The sequence below is a fragment of the Anopheles darlingi genome, chromosome 3 (genome assembly GCF_943734745.1).
Source record: "Anopheles darlingi chromosome 3, idAnoDarlMG_H_01, whole genome shotgun sequence".
Classification (NCBI taxonomy): Eukaryota; Metazoa; Arthropoda; class Insecta; order Diptera; family Culicidae; genus Anopheles; species Anopheles darlingi.
The window spans coordinates 41,484,164-41,504,537 of NC_064875.1; the positions used below are offsets into that span (position 1 = coordinate 41,484,164).

Here is a 20,374-nt window from a genome sequence, read left to right on the forward strand (position 1 = left end):
TTGTCGGTTCTTGTATCGCTAGCGAGTGGTGCTCTATATGGTACCGGAGTGCGATATGTGTTATGGCCTCAGCACCTAGTACCTAGTAGTCGAATTGTGGCTGCTGCTGTGTGCAGGAGGTCCTTAGGGATGTGATGATGAGATCTCTACGCCAGATCCTAACCAGATATTGAAGCCAGAACGGATTTCGTGCGTTTTCATCCCAGATTTCCTCTCTCCGGTCCGTCCGGAATTCGAGCCGCGTGCCGTCTATAATGCTGAATCGACCTAAATGAGAAAACACCGTGCTCCTGGTTCTGCACCGCCCCACAGTGTGGCCCAGGCACCAGGACGATAATCCTTCCGTTCCGGCATAGTGGTGCCGAGATGCGGCGTCATGCGTCAACTGGCTGCCTTCTACAATCGACACTACTACAGCGGCACCGACGCAGGTACCACCGTGGTACGACGACGACGACGATTGTGCGCCGAGGACGATATGCTGGAAGTCAATTTGCAAACGAACTAAATGAAATTCCGATTACAGCTCCGGTGATTCCGGGATATACCGGGCCGGCGGGGGCTGGTTAGGTTGTTTGCTTAGGAGCAATACCGAGCCTTTGCCGAATACAAGCCGATGGAAAGAATGGAATGTTATTTGCTTTTGCGTAGCCTATTGGCTATGTAACTCCAGGGCAGCAAGCAGCAAGGGCCTTTGATGCCGGTACACGACGCACGGGATTGATGTTGTTATCTCTGGCCGTACAGCCACATGGAGTGAGTAGGTTTTGTTGTGGTGTAAGAATTGAATTCAGCCACATAGCTACGGCGTTTCATCCCGGGTCTGGTGTTATGAAAAGTCCGGGAACCGATGAGAAAGGCCCAAAGAATACGGGGGATGAGAAGGGAAACGTTTGAGCCCTTTTTATGGTCATAGTGCAAATCCTAGTTCTTCCTGAGGAATCCAGATAGGTAGGTTCTCCGAAACTTATATAAATACATAGTTGATTTGCTTACATTCAGATATAGTAATTTGGATTTGGTCCAGATCGTCGGGAGTGTCGGTTGTGAGTCATTCACGTCATCCCAATAAATTTCTTCTTCCTCGAATATGCAATCAATGTGAGAAAATTTGCCATTTACAGAAAACAGATAGCTGTATAATAGAGTATCTTTCTCATGAACCAAATCCAGATTCCTAAAATCGGAGATCCAGCAATTATCATGTAGAAGTTTACCACCAATTTTACATAATTCATGTTAACTGTATCAAGCTACCATATTGCAGAAAAAGCGTGTTGAAACGGCTTATATAGTGACTAATCCGGAAAGAAGGGTTTAAAAAGTATTTGGAGATTTCAAGTTCCATAATAATCTAAATGAATAATTTTCTTACATTCAAACACTAAATGAAGACCTTTACTCTAAAGGTATGGGTAAATTCAATAATTTTAAATAAGTAAAACGCATTTCTAATGGCATGTCAGAAGCTCAAACAAATGTTCCGATGCATCCAAAATAATGTTCAACTAAGGCACTAATCGTAATGCGTAAATATTACATTTTCTTGATGGTAAAAAAACTGCAATCAAAAGAAGGTTGTGAAAATCGATTGATTGAGTTTTTCACCAATAAGAAATAAACCTTTATTGAGCGAGAGTTAATGAATTTACCATTAAAAAGTCAGCAAATAATCCAACAAAACGATTCATATTTGAAGGAAATCGGACCATTGGCAGTATTTTCAATAAAACTATTAACTTCACATAAGACTTTCTCCCCAACCCAATAGATTTGATCCGCTAAAAGAAGTTATTCTTTGATCTTAGAATGTCTCTTTTCTACCTCTGCACAAGTCACATGATCAGATAAAATGTGCAACCTGTTAAGAATAGAACATGTTACATTACCTGAGGGAACGGCATTCAAAACCTATAAAAGGATCATTGTGAACTGAACCGAAGATTCACTTGTAGCACGTTCTGGCAAACGTTCCAGAAACCTTCCAGCGACAGGATGTACACATCCTTCGCCACATCCTTCCTACTATCATCCATCCATTTGACAGCCTCAGGCAATCCTTTGATATCCTTCCAACGGGCAGCAACTTAATGAGACGATGTAATGCGACTCCACATTCCTGTAATCCTTGGTGATATGCCAATCAGCCGCAACCGCAACCGGAATCAGATTCCTCAACGATTCCCCTCCAACGACAATCGGCAACCTCCCCTTCCTCGCCTACTACTCTCAACAACACGACGAACATTGTGGTGACGACATTCATTGATCGCTCGTTGAGGGTTATAAAACCGAATATCTCCCCAGTAGGCTAGGCTCGGTCGGTGGCTCGGACACGCCACCACGACACTGACCTTTCCTCCGACCGGAAGCAGACTAGGCCACATAGCAGCGAAGCAACAGCACCGGGGATGCATCGCCAGCTGACGCGCCCAGCGGCCAGCAGGCCGCCAGCAGGAGGTCCAAACCAACCAAACGCTCGGGAAGGAAAATTGATTTACGATTATCGTAAAACTAGTGGAAGACACAAACCGATCCACCCCTCCCCTCCGTCCCGGAACTGGAGTTTGTGGTGTGTATTTCTCCCCGACTGTTCCGAAATTTCATGTTCGATTCCGTTCCGAGTGGCAGCAGCAGCAGCAGAAGCCGCTTTTCGGTGGTCGTTAATCGAAATGCCGCCATCAAACCGGGATGGTCCGGGATGGTACCAGCTGGGCCAACTCCCGGTCCGGCCCGGCCCGACCCGGCCCGGCGTCCAACCAGCTTTGGTTTCACGCCATTCACGTCGCACCAGGAAACCTGTGGCCGATTGCTCGTAAAATGGTTCCAAGATCGGTGGTTGCGGCCGCCGTGTTGCTGTTTGTGTCGTTGCTTTTTGCTATAAACCCATCCCTCACACCAGGATCCATTTTACGAGCCAAACGATCAAGTGGAGGGGGGGTGTGGGGGGCAGCCCCAAAAACTTATCCACCATGTGTGTGGTGTCCTCACACAAACAAGTGATCAGTGAGTCCTCGCGCTCTGCAGACAAACCACAGACACAGGCATTCGAAATGCTGACCGCCGGCTAAACGTATTTCAAATCAATTGCCACCACACATTCGGCTATTCCGATCGACCCGTGCCCGTGCCCGTGGCCCCGGGATGGAATGGGTTTTTAATCGTCCTTCACCAACCGACCGACCGACCTCCTCGGTCATCTATCGCCATGGTATAGACCATCATGGGCCTCCATACTCGCCGGGGTGTAAACGGTCGAGAATTTACGGCCATTTTGTGAGGCGAGTAGCTTGCCGAGTGGCACCAGCACATCAGTGAGCGATAAAAATGCACGGTGACGCCTCGGGAGGTGTTGACGGATTAGCGCGGAACCGAATCACCACCACGGAAGTGTCTGACAATAGCACACAACACTCCACAATACTTCGCCACCGAGTAAGGTAATGTCAAATGGTGCAAAAGTCCAACGTCCACTGCTCCGTCGTCGTCTTAGTCCGTTTGTGGATTCAAATATTCCAAATCCCGGGTTGGCATTCCTTTTCGGGACCGACCGTACCGAGCTTGGGAGTGTTGCCAACACGGACGGCGAAGCTTTTGATCACTTTTTTCGGACTCATTTCGGGACGTTTCGCGGATAAAATATGGGTACCAATCGCGGGTGAAATGAAGCAAAGGAGTCATCATCCGGCCCGGGGGCGAAAACCGTGACAGCGGAGAGCTCGTAAATTTCAGTTCTTTATGAATGGCGGTGGCGTCGGGTATTGTCATCGGGCTCTACAACACCTCCAAGCTGCACCCAGAAAGTGCGCCAGCGCTGCAAAAGGATGTGACTCAGAGAAGGTGTTTTAGATTTCCATTCTTGCGAAACACATTCGCACATAAAGTAATCATTTCTATCGTTTGCTAGCTGTTAGTTGAACGTTTCGAAAGGTTCTTAATTCCAGCGAAGAACGTGAAGTGTTTCTTCGATTCAATAAAGAGTGTGTTTCATCGATTGTACTGTCCTTTAATGGAGATAATTTTGGAAGTAGTTAACGTTCATCTTATCTGGACTGTCATATTATGTCTTCTTCAGCAACTAAATGGCCGGTATTAAAGATTTTATTAACGGTGACTACATACGAACTGGCACATATATTATCTTTGACTTGGTTATTGCTGGTGGAACCCGCAGATCGAACCATTCGGTAAACGAAGGACTTCTGATATTAAGTGTGATAGCAGGGATATTGCCAAGAACGTTTAGTTAAGTATTGTGCATTCTGCAAACAAATATGAGAGATTTGCATGATTTCCATAATCTTGAACTTAAAGCAACGGTCTACAGACAAAATTAAAGGATTTGCTGGAGTTAATACTTTCAAAATTAATTCAAAAGAATGATGCAATAATCAATTACTACGTAACAATTGAAATTGTGATAATGAACATTTTTGAGATAATGAATGTTGTTATTCTTTCAAAAATACTAGCTTTTAATATCACATCACATCACAGAGAGAACACACATATTTATCACTGGGATCAAAACCCTTTACTTCTATAATGTAGCTACAAACAACAGCATTATCGGCAATCCAATTTAAAAAGGACATTTACCATCCGCAGCATCTATTTATAATGTGGCTGAGTTGTGAAAGGATTTGAAGCCATGATGCCTGCAACATAAACAGCCCATGCCTCTAAAACCCTACGTCATATCTAGTTTCAAGCAATATCAATCAGATGCTAAGATAAATATTTGCATGCTTATCATATTGAGCTTTATCAAACAATGCAATCACCCCTGGAAACGACAGCCCTTTTCCGGGTGCGTCCGGTTTTGTCTATTCTCTAGGATTGTTTGCAAAGCATAGGATCCAAGTGATTGTAACGTAATATTGGCAATCGAGACACTAAGCACCCGAGAACATAAATTATCAATTAGTAATGCGAATCATTAACGCTCATAACGTGCCGATCAGTTTCGACCGAACAACCGCAAAGCTTTAAACAAACAAATGAACGGAACGGCATGGAACGGAACGAAAAAGGGCGTCCCACTGTCATTTACACCTTTAATTAGCAGCACACCGGATGCGTTGCTGCAATTCCGACGCAAACATTTCCACAATTTTGTTTTAATGCGTTTAACACACACTGTTTAACCTCCGTTTTCCCCCGGTTCCGTCACCGTGTCCCGAATGAATGATCATTAAAATTTAATCAAAATCATTCGAAACGGTTAAAGTGATTGACACCTGACAAATCATGTGTGAAATTGAATAAATAAATGGTTCATCAGCAACGGTCCTGCTTTCCTTAATGAACCACAAATGGTGCTGTGACGAGTGAGTTGTGCTCTGCGGTTCATTCGCTCTCTTAACACTTTTTCCCCCCACCAGCTGCTGTCTGCTCTCTGGCCTTGACCACAAAAACCAATGCGTGCAGCGTTGGAATGATTATGAATGAAAAAAAAAAGAAATGGATTCTCCAAGATGTGTTGGAGCGTGTTGGTAGTCAGGTTATCAAAAACCCACAACTTTTGCTGCCGTACCATCTGTAACGTATGGCGGGGAAGGGGGAGTGAATTCCATGTTTTCTTAGCGTCAACAGCAGGTCTCGGATCCATCTTTAGTGCCAGGCCAGCCACAGGTTCCGTGGGTCGCTCCCACGCGGCTTCCAATAACTGTCGTAACGAGCTCTCAAAATGTCAACTGCTATTGATAGGAGCAGCGACACTGCCTCCTTCCTTCTAGCGATTCATCTCCGTTCCAAGAACCTCCAAACACCTGAACCTTCGACAAACATGGACTTCGAGCGGCCAATATTCGGGAGCAAAGTGCAATCCTGGCAAGGCAAACACCACTTTAAGCTCCGTTTTTGGAGTTCGCAGCAGCACCAGTAGGGCGATGATCAATGGAACCATCCCCGTCGTAACCTATCGATTGGTCCCGCGTTCAGGTGTTTTGGGAAAGTGGTGGCAGTAGTGGCGCCCACACGCTCGGGCATCACACGGAACACATGCCACCGGACCATTATTGTCACCGGCGGGGCTAACAAGATGCCGGTTAGATGCTCAATCGTCGTCGTGGCGCTCGACAACCGAATTCAATGATGAATCGTGTGGAGGGGACTGTGGGCGCGTTCGACACATTCGGATTCAAAGATATATTCCTAAGCCGCATCAGACCGAGAGCGAGAGAGGGAGAGCGAGAGACACATCACATAATGCACATATTTATTAACACTTTGTCAATATGGCGGCTGCCACGACGTAAAGCTCGTAAAAGCTACGCGAACGAAACCACGCGTTTGGACAGGTGCTGGTGGTGGTAGCAGGGAACGGGAAACGGATGCGATTTTGATACCATCGCGTTCCGTCCGTGGCTTTCAGTTTCACGCCCAAAATCGGATCAGATTTGTTATGACAAATTAGCTAAGAACACACACACACACACACACGAGCGAGATTGGCGTTCGATTGGCGAGACCTTATTTGCTGAGCTAATGCGTAGACGGCGTGCCTGGTGCGGAGGAGGAAGAGAAAGAGGTGGGGCAAGAGCAACACTACAGCCACTCGCTAATCGCTGGACACCACAACCAGCGCTTAACCGGGGGCGCGGGAGCATTCCTTGTGCAAATAGAAAAGTAATCTCACCCCCGGGCATCGCCACGCCATTGACCACTCCACACTCCACACTTTGAAACATCGAACCTCCCACCCACCCATCCTTCCGATCTGCTCTGCTGATCCATAATTGATGCCAAAGCAAACCGGCGACCAGCGCAGCGCCCTCATCGGTGGCACTACTGCGCTCGGCTGTTAATTATCATCGATTCAATCTAATATCCGATTCCGAAGCGGACCGCCGTCGTTGCCCTCGTGGCGCGGGTGCCGCCAGGTTCGGCCAATAACTCACTTTGGAGGATTTAATTTGAATAAAATTTCAATTTATATTAATTTTCGTATCGCAACGCAAACATGAGCGCGCCGGAGCATCGGAGCAAAGGCACCGATACTGGCGGGTACCGGCTACCGTATGCTTCACTAACACCCGACCGGTGTTGGAGATCACTTGAATGTTTCTCCTCCTTCTCTTTCTGCTCCGGTTGTAGGCCAATCGATTGCGAATGCATTTTCTAACCAATTTTCAAATAAACTCCAGCTCACTTCCACCTCGTACCAATGTTATAGCCGGGCGGGGTGTGGAGGGAATTGCGAAAGATAATGTATGTGTGTTTGCGTGTGTGTGTGTGTGTGTGTGTGTGTGTGTGTGTGTGTGTGTGTGTGTGTGTGTGTGTGTGTGGCATGAATTATGGTGATGGCGCTCTGCTTAGCACATGTTGCGTTCCAGGTTATTACTTTGCTGCCGGTGCCAAGCAGCAAACACATTCCCTTTTCGTTTGACTTGCCCCGGGGGCAAATGGCCGTCTGTCTGTGCGTTTGTGCGTGGGTGTGGGCAATGGCTGACAGGTTGGCAAAGGATCCGTGGCCCGCGACTGAAAGGATGCTAGCTCTGTCCGGCACGTAGACCGGCTAATCATAAACGCGACGAACCGGTGGTACCTGGACCATAAACACCGGCAGCACGTTTCTGACATTCCGCACGATGTACGGACGAGCGGACGCACCAGAAGCATAAATTATGGGCACCTTTTGCGCACACACACACCTTAATGGATCACAAAATGGTTGATAAAAACGTGGCACAGCCGTGGGTTATCATGGTTTCGCAACATTCGCCAAAGGAATCCCCCGAATGGGAGCTTAAAAAACGGTAGCCGGTCCGACCGATGGTAGCACGGAATCCTCTCGCATTATCGATGTTTTCAATTGTGAAGCAATGGTTTTAATGCTGTAAAAAACGGGTTGTTATTATTCATAAATTCAATTGCACGGAGCGCGGAGAAACGACTTTCAAAAACCTGTCAACCAACCACGAGCTACAGAAAATGCCACAAAAGCTTTGCTCGTGTGTAATGCTCGGTGCCGCTTATACTTATCGGCTCTTAAAGATACGGACCCAGCGGGTGGGCCTTTATTTGGACATTTGGAGATTTGCTGGTTATATCCAAAACCCCAAACAGCGGCCCGTTAGCTAGATGAGACGATGGCCAACTACATTACATTCGGGTCAACTACAGCAACGGGGCTTGCGGGTATACCGAGGTATAGAAATCAGTGCCGGCAATGAGTGTCAGCACCCGCTAGCGGTACGCCCCTTCCCGAAATGGCCAAGCGAGAGCAATTTTAAGACGGATCATAAACATTTTAAGAACCTCGGTAGCGTACAAATATTCGTGTCGCTTTCATCACGCTACCCACCAACGTAGGTGGATGGCGAAGGTTAAGAGAGGGGAAGGTATGGGGGAGGATCTCTGGAATTCAGTTTGGTTGCGGCAAATCCCCCGTCACCATGCCTGGTATGCCAATCAAAAGTCTCATTCGCTGGCGGTAGGCTCCTTAGAATGCGTATTGGTTAAGCAAAATCTGCCAGATTTTAGTAGTGCACATTGTGGGCTCTTGACGCCAAGGTTTGGACACTTTTTGGGACTGAGCACTTGCTCTTCAGTTAAGAGTAATAATGTAGTTTGAATAATGTAGAAAGAAAACTTATTGTTTATCGCACACAAAAGCCTTTCAAAGTTGCCAGAGTAATTAATGCTAAAATGAAGTATTAGTAGAATGACCAAATCGCATAACAGAAACAGTGTTATGCTATTTTTTACATACAAGTATATCATTCTTAATCATCGTCGTGTTATGATCTAGGGAGACCCGATCTCAAGACTTTTTCGTCAATTTTAAACGCTTTCATCCCTTTTTTAGGAGTACCACTTAAAAAGTGTACTATCAGAAAAGCTTCACTTTCCCTAAGCTTACTGTGATTAATTTGAGTTGCCCAGCATAACAGAAAACTTCTGAGCAACAACCATAGCATTGCTACTGTGATGAGAATGCATCACAAATGGAAAGGCAACCAAAAACAAAATAGAGTAGCGCCCTATGCGATTATTCAGCTATTAAATATGTATTTTAATATTCTAAATACATAATAATGAGTCACTAAAACATGTTGAATGCTTTAATTGCATTATGAGCATGCGAATGATAAGCTATTTCCAAAGAGAACTTCTAATATAGAAAAGTTACTTTTTGGCCACAAAGCAACCGGATAGTCTAATGTTGAAGCTAATAGGATAATTTCGACACTTTACAAAATATTTTAATTGGTAATTGAAGTTAAAAATGGTGTAATCCTTTCCAAATTTTCTTCAGTCATAAACCAAAATCCCAGAAAAGTGAGATTTCCTCACTTTTTGTGAAAGGAAAAACAGAAAATAGTTGAAAATAAAGCCAAGAATAACTAACAGATCCAGCAGACTAACTCAATCTGAAGACTGTTGCGATAACATAAAGTAAACTGTGTAAATGAAAGTATGTATCCTTCTTTAATATGTTTATTCTCGCGGAAGCCAAAAACGCCTGAAAAAATTTTGAATAATTTCTCCGTGAGCGGCAAACATATTACGTCCATCCACTCGTCCCGATGTGCGACGAAGCTCCAGCGATAGCTCTTAGCCATAGCTCAGCAGGGAAATAGCCATACCATCCAGTCGTCCATAGAAACCCATTTCCATCCCACAGCGCTCGCCCGTACACTGGACCTGATGGCCATTCGGTGTGTTACGAGTTGTAAAACTGTTCGCGCGCGCCCGGAAGCACGGCGCTCGAGCGGACGCGCCCCATCACGAGATGACGATGGTGCCTTTTTTTATTGAATCTAATCGGGGGAAATGGAGCATAGAAGTTGAAATTGGAATTTTCATTTCTCGGACATCAAAGTCACGACGCGACAGGAAGCGACAGAAAGAATGCGACTGTCAGCCGCCCCTCAACTGCTAGATGGGTTTGTGCTGAGATCATTCCACGTGCCCATCAGATAGCATTTTACTATTTATGAAGATCTTCGCTCGTTAGGCAAAATTGCGTCCCCCGAATAACTGGCAGCTGATTATGGCTAATGTTTTGTCACGCAACACCAGCCAGGGGCAGAAAGAAGAAGCAATACGCGGTAGTTCGGTTGCTAGCGCGCTTGTCAACATCCTTCCAGCATCGTGCCGATCAAGCGCTGAGTTGGCGATAGCCAAACCACCGGCATAACCGACACGACAACGACACGAACGTTCGAGAGCGCCAAATTCGGTCGTCTAGACACCCTCGAGACGCACCGAACACTCGACGGAGCGAAGCTGCTTCCCATCGAACGACGATCGATCGATTCGAACTTCAGCTCTATGCAAACATCTTAACTCCCGGCTACTGGAGACTCCGGCCCATCTAGCTCATTGACACATAGTACCGGGGCAACGGGTTTGTTCGCTCGCTACGAAGCTACTTGCGAAACTGCAATAAACTCCCATAGGCAGCCATAAATTATGGCCACGAAACCGAGCGGCTCGTACACACCAGGGGGAGCACCAAGCATAGGCCAAACATTATCGAAGAAACGTGTTCCGTGGAGAGGTCTATCTAAGGGGTGAGTCAAGGTGCCAAACGGTACAAGGCCGGCGACACGACACTATCAGTACACACTACTCGTACCATGTATCCAGGAACGGCAGGCGCCTCATGGGGTCCCATGGTGATCACAGACACATTTTGGCAACGGAGCCAATAGCCAATATGTGATGATGCTGCTGCTGCTGCTGCCGGTGCTCCAAAACTGTCTAACACTCCCCGGTTGTCCGCTATGATGCTGAATTGGCTCGTGCCGTAGAGCCAGAAGTCCAGACCAGAGTGACACTGATGACGCTAAAGATGAAGATGACTCCGTAGTGGCGAAGATTTAGAAGCTTGCAAAGAATCCAAATCCAGCCAGATAGGTGTGATGGAGACTCATGATGATGAGACCGCTGGGCGATGAGCAAATTAATTTTTGCTGTCACTTTTAATTGGCCAAAGAGTGTGAGAGGATCGTACTCAGCAGAGGGAGCAGATGATACCCGGTGCGTAAGAGGAGTTTAATGGGGGATAGGGGGCTTCCCAAATCTGGACGCCTCTGCCTCAACTCCAAGTCGGCGACGACGACAACGGTTAACCGCTAAAAGCACTCCGAGGAATAGGATTTTGGTCCGGCGCGGTCAGCGGCCTTTGTTGGTCTTTAATGTCCGGAAATAGAATCCTGCTTTGGATGCTCTGAGATCACCTATCTACTACTACTACTACTGCTGCTGCTGCTGCTTCTACGGACGCCCCGTAGATCGGATCGTCGCTGCCCACGTCCACCGAACCCCAAGTCCAAGTGTCCAACGGGTCTGCGTCATTTGGAGCGGCTAGTCGGTGACTAGCTGGCTCCTTCTCCGTCCCCTGAAAACCTGAAGAAGGGGCCTTGTTGGTGGGGTGCAATTTGCATAACGCTCGACCGACGTCGGTCCGGAGATGATAGCGAGTCTGGTCTGGCTTAGGGACCGGAGAACAGCGCCCGTCCGGTGCGTCTGGTTCGTAAAAGTGAAAATTGAATTCGTAGATTATTAAACACCTAACGGCCCCCAACGGGTGACCATCTAACCAGGGGTCGGAGGAACGGGGTCGCCCAAGGTGTGTCGTAAAACCGCGTTTTGGTGCCAGAACTCAGACCCAGAAGTGGTGGTAAACCGCGCGAACCGCCGAGTGCCGCTCCGCCAAGGTGAAGATGATGCCATGTGTTAACGCCGGATATATTCTGTAGCGGCGGCAGTTTGGCTTGCCCGGATGTTCCCAATTTCGGAATGTTGATGCAATAAAAATGAGTAACAACCTTCGCGGCACGCGGCAGCTTGACAACTCTTTGACAACAGGAGGTGGTTCGGTTCGGGAGATGATTCTATCCGGTGACACCTTGACCAACGGGAGGGTCTGCCGGGAAGCGAACTTTCTAATCATAGTGTTCAGCTTTGTATGCAATCCAGAATTATATATTATGAGGTAAAATATTGCTGACCACAACAACACTTGTTGTTAGTTGATCAGATCTAGGGACATCTCTAACATTGCTGCTTCTGAGCGCTGTTTAGTAATAAGTTCATCACTATTTGGCCATAATGAACCTCTTCTCCATCATTAGTCGTTCGAGTAGTTGTTACAACAATAACTTCTCGACTACATTTGACATCAATATGTCTTTCGCTTGGAATCGTAATGCAGTTATCTCTCTTAGCCCTTGTCAAGGCTATAATATATTGGCGAAAAATACACCGTAGCACTAGTAAAACATCTAGAGAGAGATGTCACTATTTCTTAGGGATTTTCAGAAACGATTTTGAACCGAGATCAGATGCAGATTTTAATAATAAAACTTGGTGGAATGGAGCTTGGTTTATGTGAATGTCAAATATTGGCCCAGAAAACAATGTTTGAGAATCTTTTTAGTTCGAAATTTTTTAAAGAATTTTTAGTTCAGGAAAGCAAATGGAAACACACGGTATTGTAAAATGATAAGTATAACAATGATACGAACGATAAGGATGACAATTCTAACAGGAACTAACACTCTGCAACTCTGGATAATCTTTAATGTTGACGCAAAGCTTCTATGTTTTTTTGACATTTATACTGTCGTCCACAGTTTTTTTTGTTTGATTAGCTTTAAAATTCGTGTTTTACGGATATTCGTTAAGTGGTCTAAAAGGCAACGAAACCTACAACATTATTATTTTAAAATAATATTGAATTAAAATTCCACTTCAAACCGAACCAACGGAAAGTGAGAAAAGTCCATTAAGTCGTCCAATACGGTGCGATCACCCAGCGCGGCGAGTGGCATTTCGTGGAGTAAACTTCCAACTTTACGATGCTTTGTCATCAAGACACTCGACCGCCCGTTTTTTTTTCTTTTTGTCTCGCCACCATTCATTCATTCCTTGCATCCAACGCCGGCATCGAGCAGCTCGTCGGCCAACGGTCGGTGTCATATCTAATCATGCATCAATTCCGATGCAAAGCCTCGCACGACGGACCATTGCGTGCGTGGTGCAGCTAGATCCCCGAGTAAGGTGTCGAGCATCGCCATTAGCCAGCACGAAGCCACGAACTGCACGCCGCGGTCGCAGCATCGAATCAAATTGAACACCTCCAGAGGCCCTGCATCGCCGTGCACCGTTAATAACGAGACCTAATTTATAGATTCCCTTTTTCGGGAACGGGACCCCCGGACCCCTGGACCCCCTTCCTCAAAAATAGGTGAGACCGATGGTGTAATCCGAGCCCTCGCAACGCCTCGACCGCGAGTCATCGCGAGAACACAAAAGAACGGTCTCGAGAGATCGTGAAAGTTCGTTCGTGGATGAATGCTGAGCACGCGGTGCCCTTTTATTGGTTGTCGGTGTGACTGGCACACGCGCCGCCATGAAACGGCCTCTCCGGTCCCGCCAGTAAGCCCACCGCCAAGGAGAACAGCAATCCCGATAACTCAATACCTCATTCATATCGCGCGCCCGCGAGAGAAACAAGTTAATAAATTATCAGCAACATTATTCCGCTCGGTTTGTGGTCCATTTTCCGGACGCTGCCGGCGCTTACAACAGCGTAACCCGGGGATGGGATGCACACACACACACACACACACCTGACCTGGCAAAGTGCCGCCGAATCGATTGGCATCGAGGAAGCGCCGCAGAATCGAACTCAGCGTGGCGTGAAATACGATTTCGTCTCGACACTCGCCGTGGTATGGCAGCGAGGGGCATGCTAAGCGAAATAGATAAATGGCCACCTTCCAATCGGTGCACCAGGCACAGACCGGTATGAAAGTCCTGCCCAGTAGATCGAGATATTTCTTGCCCCGTTTTGCGCTACTATCTCCCGCCCGGAATGATATTCTCTCCAAAACAACATTCTTAACAGAGCGGCCAGTGCATCGGTAAGGGACCGCACCGGAACCCGAGTTTTGCATCATCTTTGCACCCTTCCCCTTGCCTGGCGTCAGCTCCACGGATGCAAAGTCAGCCACAATACCACCATCGCCGCGGTGGAATGTTGCATTTGGCCAATGCATTCCAGTGCATCGCTGTCCAGCATCCATAACTTACAATCGCTTCCGCACTCCTTCGGGGATCCCAGGGGGAAGGGAAGAAAGGGAGGGAGGGGGATGCTGGAAAAAAGTGCTGCATAATTTATCTGTCGGTGGCCGGGCAGTCCGGAGGAAAACCAAATAGCGATCCTTCTTGGCCCAGTCTCATCCCGTACAGGGAACCGAGAACCACTCGATGCAGGCGCGCTCTTGGCTCTCTCTCCTCTCTCCTCTCTCTCTCTCTCTCTCTCTCTCTCTCCCTCTTCCTCTCCCTTCCTTGCTCTCTCTTTTTCTGTGGGTTGCAAGTCCATCTTTGTGGCCAGCGCTACCACTGGGAGGGGGAGTGGAAATAAATGGTTCATTGTGGTCTACTTGTCCGTCGTGTTGGTTCCGGTACTTAGGCCGCTTTGAATGTGTGTGATTGCCTCTTCCTCTTTTTGCCCTTCTTTATTTACTCAGCACATTCGAGCCTCTGATGAATTGTAGTGCAGACCATCCGGTAGCACCGGGTCCGAAGCGGGTCCGTGAGTAACGAACTGGAATGGAAAATGGCGAACCATTGCTCACGAGCCCGCGTTTAGATCGCTCTCTTTCTGTTTTTTTTTTCTTGGGCCCCACATATCCTTCTTCGATCCTTCGACTCGGCGGCTGGCAAGCGAATGTCCGGTGGTACGAAGGCAAAAGGGGGCCAGACCACGATCACCACCAAGACCAAAGTGCATTTGCAAACCGGCACTAAAAACGAAGAGAGTACTGCACTTCACACGTCACAAAAGGTGCACCATTTTGTGAAAGCGAAATAGATAAGACAAATATCGGCCAGCATCAGGTAGCATCAGGAGTGTTGTCACAGTGGAACGAGCTGAGGAGAGCGCAGTCCTCTTCCTTGGCCTTCGTCGCTATGTGCTGACACTAAATCGAGACACACAATGCGAGCCAATCATGCACAATCTGCACCACACGGGCACTTCGACGCCATCCCCGTGTCTGTGGGTGTGTGCAAGTATGCTGAAGGTACGATCCAGTGGGGATTGCATCCCCCCCAAAAAAGGAAAAAAAAAATCAACCCTACTTGGATGTCTGCATGGGATGGTCGCGCAAACCAATCAATTCAATTTGTTATCCGCTCGTTAAATTTATTCCTCTCAATTTCAGCATCCGCCAGCATTGGCACCGTGAGGCGCCAGGTGAAAAAAGAAAGGGTGCCAAATTGTGGACGTATGTCACAACCTCAGTTCGCGCGCAGACAAGGAAGGAAGGTGTCTGTCACCTGCACTGGAGGCGATTGAGATAAGGGTTCCGGAAGGAAAAAGGAGGAGTAGAATGAAAATCCCGAACTCCGGTAACGAAATCCAGGAAGTGAAAGGAAAGCTAACGAAGCGTTGTGTACGTTGTGTGGAGGGCCAAGCGAACAGGCGGCAGTGCTTCCGTTTAAACGTCCTCGCGATTCGCTCCGGGCCTTGCGAGCACTTTAAGCCAAAGTAGGCTGCGCGGCATGCCGGGGATGGATGGTTGAACGTGAAATGCGAATGGTTACTGCGACTTACCGCGAACACAGACGGGAAGCTTCACCGGTGGCGCCGTCAGCCATTCGTCCGTCTCGATGCTGCAGCGTAGATGGGATGCGCCGGCCGGATCCTGCAACCGGTACCCGGTCTGGCAGGTGTAGTGTGCCGTTACGTACTCCTCGTTGTCGTCGACGGTGAGCCGTGCCTTGGCGTGCGCAATCTCTGGCGGCTGCTCACAGTCCTCGTACGTTTCGGTGACCACCATGCCTGTTCCAGCGAAACAAAGAGAGAGAGAGAGAGACAGAGAGAGAATGAAAGAGAGTTACAGTTTAACGTTCAAGAAGTGGCCGGAAGGGTTTTCATCTCTGAGGGGGTGGTGAACCATCCGATAACAATCATCTTCGAGCCGGCTTGAACTGGTGAGTAGAAAGAGAATGCAGAGAAAGAGAGAGGAAGAGAGGGAGAGAGCCCTGCCCTGGGAGATGTCGCTCGCGGTCCATGGCAAACAGGCAAATCACGGGCTGATTGACAGGTCGTCGGAGCGATGGCCCCGAACTCGGGATAGTCGAGGGTTTTTTTTATTATTATTTTTCGGTTGGGACCATCATCCCTGGTCATCAGATCGTATGTCAATCAAGTCAATCGATCGCGTCCATCGCGGTCCATCTCACGCGAGCGACTCCCTCGGTTTGTACGTGTGTGTGTGTGTGTATGTGGGGGGTCCTCGTCGGTAATAGATTTTTAGCCGGCTTTATCCGCTTGGCAATCCAATCAAGCGGCTCACAGCAAGAATTCGTCGTGCTCCAGTGGTGATGGTGCTCTCTAATCTGTCGAGCTTGTTGTACGCGAGTAGCCCACTGTGTTGACAGCTGGTGGCTCAGTAGTCAGTCCAGGGATCTGCTGTCTCTCGCCTTGAAATGCCTGTGACATCTACACACAACTCTGGCTCCAGCAGCAGCAGCAGCAGCAGCAGCGCCAGAAATGTAATTTCCTTCGTGGCACCACCACCACCACTACCAGCAGGACCGGTTCATTGCTTCTCAACTCAATCTCCGGTGGGCTTCACTGCGGGAAGAATGGATTGTGTGCGACCCATTGGGCGCATAAACATTCCCGGACTGCCGGATTTTGGGGTTTTTGATGTAAGAGCGTAGGAGATCCACGACATCCGGGTGGGGGTTGTTTATCAACCATAATTCCGTAACTCATAACCCGCGATCTGCGATGTTATTGAAAGGCATCATTCCCGAGGTCGGTCACAACGGAGGGCATCGGCACGACGGCGCACTCACACGCACACACACCGACAAATGCTGATTTAGGGTTTGTGGTCTGCGCAGATGCGCCGATGGCTTCGTTTTGGCCAGATGGAAGACCCCGAGTTGCGTGAGGAAGTTATAAACGAAAATTACCTCATAAAAAAGGGGGACGAGAAGACCCCCGCCCCGGTGACAAATTAAATTAAATGTCATCCTCCGCCGCTCGCCCCTAGCCTGGCAAATCCATCGAGAATCGGGTGCGTACGACCGCGAGACACGGAACACCGACCGTATCAACCGGCGATTCATCACGCTGGGGGGCGGGAAGGCGGCCAACACTCGACGGACCGGCTTCCGGTGCACGAGGAGACAGTGGAGTCGTACGTTGGCCGCGTGAGGTACGCGTACCGGAAGCACATGCATAACAGTAGCATCGGCAGCATCGGCAGCAGAAGCAGCAGCGAAGAAATGGTGGCAAAAAACGGGGACAACAGCGGAACGGAAAGGATCAAATAGCCAAACATCAACAAAAACAAACTTGAGCGGTTCCCGTGGTGGTGGCCGGTACGGTGTGGTACGATGTGGTGCGGTGCGACGAAGATAAACGGTAGAAGATATCACATTAGCTGTCATTGTCACCGCTATCTTCATCCGACGATTCCGGCGCCCTTCCCCGGGTACACAGGCAGCACCAGCAGCATCAATGGTGTCGTCTTCGTGGCCAACACCGAAGGAAGGGGGAGAGTAATGGTTTTGTTACAAATTTCTGTGTGTTGATGCTGTACGACTTCCTGTCACGTTCCCTGTTTTGTGTTGTGGGCACCACGTTCCAACTTTCTTCCTTTCCTTTGCAATCAACCAACCAACCCGCCGTTCTTCGTGCTTCTCGTTTGGCGCGCCCTGGCCCTAGGGCGTGAGATTTATGGGCTCGCCATTGTGGGTGCGTGTATGTGTTTGGCTCGATTTTCGATCGTACGGACGCAGAGAGACAGAGCGAGGGATCTGATGGGCACGCCGATAGGGCAGGCGAGCTAATAAAGTTGAAATAAATTTTAATCCTTGGCACCTTCGAACGGGTTGTCCATCGTGCGCCACAGAATCATAATACCCGCTACTGCTGCTGCTGCTGTTGCTACTGTTGGTCAGCAACAATTAAATCCTTTCCTGGCAGAGTTCCAGACAAAAAGGAAAGAAAACGGAAACATTGTTTGAGCAGAGCAAACAAGAGCGCCAAGGAGCTTTGCTGCAGTCAGGACACGTACATCGAATTGAATCAATCACGGACACGATTTGGGACGGTGAGTGGTGGAAGAATCCCTCCTCGGCAACTGACCCAAATCGAATCATATCTTCATCAATCGGTGCCGGGCCTGATCCTTGATTACACAAGGAATGCCACCGTGGCCAATGGGGCATGGTGTGGTGTGAGTTGATGGCTACTTCTTGGATTTCTTGCGGTCATTGGAAAAGAATGAATGAAGATGGGCGAAGAAAACGGTTTTAGACGAACTAATTTATGCTTTTAAATTCATTTGAGCTTTAAAAAAAACTTCATATCCATTTTTTAACTAGTACAGTAATGAAAATGGGAAAAAATCGCACTATTTTGTGGGTTGAAGTGCATTATTTCTGATTATTTGGCTTCACAGATTATGCTTAGTGCTATGAGTGAATATATCCACCTATTCAGTAGTTCAAACTGGTTAAGAAACCAAGTCAACAACTGCTAAGAGTTAATGCTTTATTCGACGAATCGTGAACCTATTACATACAATTCATTTCAGGTGCTGTACCATTTATCATAACAAACATTCACATTAGATTTGACATGGATTTGACTTATTTTACGTTACTTAGCTGTTCCGTTCCAAGTTTGCTTAAACAATTTTGTATTTCCGTGCAAACAAATTTTAGAATTTTACTTGATCTTCCCATTTCCAAAGATGATGAATCAGACATTGAAATAAGATTCTATAAGGTTGCCATTACTTATCGCCTTCCTTATTGGGGACACCGTAATAAACCCTTTTTGTCGATATGGGTCCCTCGGATTGATGACATTGCTGTATTGTTTTTAAATATTTTCATCAAACTGCGTCCTAATATTTTGGACAGGGAGGATTTTTGGAGTATAAAACCCAATACTCAATACCCCAATAATAATTATTATTTATCATATTTTTAACAGTATAATGTTTTACAAAAATAAATCTCATCGATTGCATATAATGAACTGGGACATCTTTTATTCAGCGTTACTTTTCAGCTTATGTTAAACGTAAGTATTCAAATCGTCATAAGGATCGATGCAATAGAAGGTGTGATAAACACCAACATTTAAATCGTGGAAAGTGGATATCAATGCGTAGGTTGCAAACTGGGGCACCTCCTAGACTAAACATGGTAGACACTCTAGACGTAGACTACTTGGAAGCGGAGTAACGACTTAATTCCAAAAACCAGTGCCGGTGGTGAACGATACAGAAGCTGCTTAGCCGCTTTATGCTGAGTGTGATTTCACCATGCTCTCCAGACTAATACTTTAATAAATAAATTTCTGTAACGTCAGCTTTCTGAAGGATGTTTCAATATGCAACACCTCAACGATGATGATGTTGTAGCGAATGGAAGCAATTGTCCTGTCTGGAAGCCGTCGCGGTTACGGCGCTTCACTCAACTCCAGATTTGATGCATTTTGTATACATTTTCACTGTCAACCAAAAGCAAGACGCTCGTTTCACTCAGAAACTATGATTCTTCTTGTCAGCTTCCCTTTTTTCTCTGTCTGAGAATGCTACCCTTCCATCCCTTCAACTCCTCTGATGGTAGCCACCATGGGGCCGGGTTCAAAAGGACACGATTTTAGGCCCCATCATAAATTCATTAGCAAATTGTCTGCAAATGGGGTCAACATCGTACACAACCGTACACATCAATCTACCGGAAAGCGTTGCTTCTCCTGCGACGCTTCTGCATCAACACCGATGCTACCGATGTTGTTGAGTTCCGGCAAGCGCTGGCCTCGGCTGGCCCACCGGGCTGGCTGGTGACAGTTGACAATCGATCCGTTTGAATAATTCGGTGCCAAGTTTTTGGGAGGAAAAGGATCACGACACGGATCGTGATAGGACCGACCACCCTTACCCAACCCTTACAATCCGTCCATGTTCCACCATGTTACGGGACGGTTCAATAAATAAAACATTGGCCGTTGTCCAGCCCAGGGACCGGACCGGTGTTCAGTTTGCCGGACGGCAAGCAATCGGTTTTTCCAAAAACGGTTCTCCATCCTCCACGGCCACGGTGGTGCAAATGGTGTTTGAGCTCGGCCGTCGGACCGATAAGGCCGGAACGTGCGTGCTCCATTAGTCCTCACAAATCTAACACCATTTGTGACACCGGATTTTACCGGGCATACCTTTTGCGTCCCGCTGGGGCGGGCCGGCGACGAGACGGGAACTGTAAAACCAAACGCCCCGGCGGCCAAGCTGCCCATATTTGGCCATTCGTCAAATCGACCGTAAACCGTGGTCCTGGGATACGGTGGTCACGCCAAAGTGAATCTAGCCGGAGC

At 47.7% G+C, this 20,374-nt stretch overlaps 1 protein-coding gene across 1 annotated transcript in view; it reads right to left on the minus strand.

Annotated features, from left to right (window-relative positions):
- The window catches only part of LOC125955512 (fibrillin-1), a 66,729-nt gene extending 50,923 nt beyond the window's left edge, over positions 1 to 15,806 (minus strand). The window contains 1 exon segment of the mRNA XM_049686646.1: positions 15,581 to 15,806. Within this exon segment, the coding sequence (XP_049542603.1) occupies positions 15,581 to 15,806 (226 nt within the window).
- Positions 15,807 to 20,374: the final 4,568 nt, after the last annotated feature.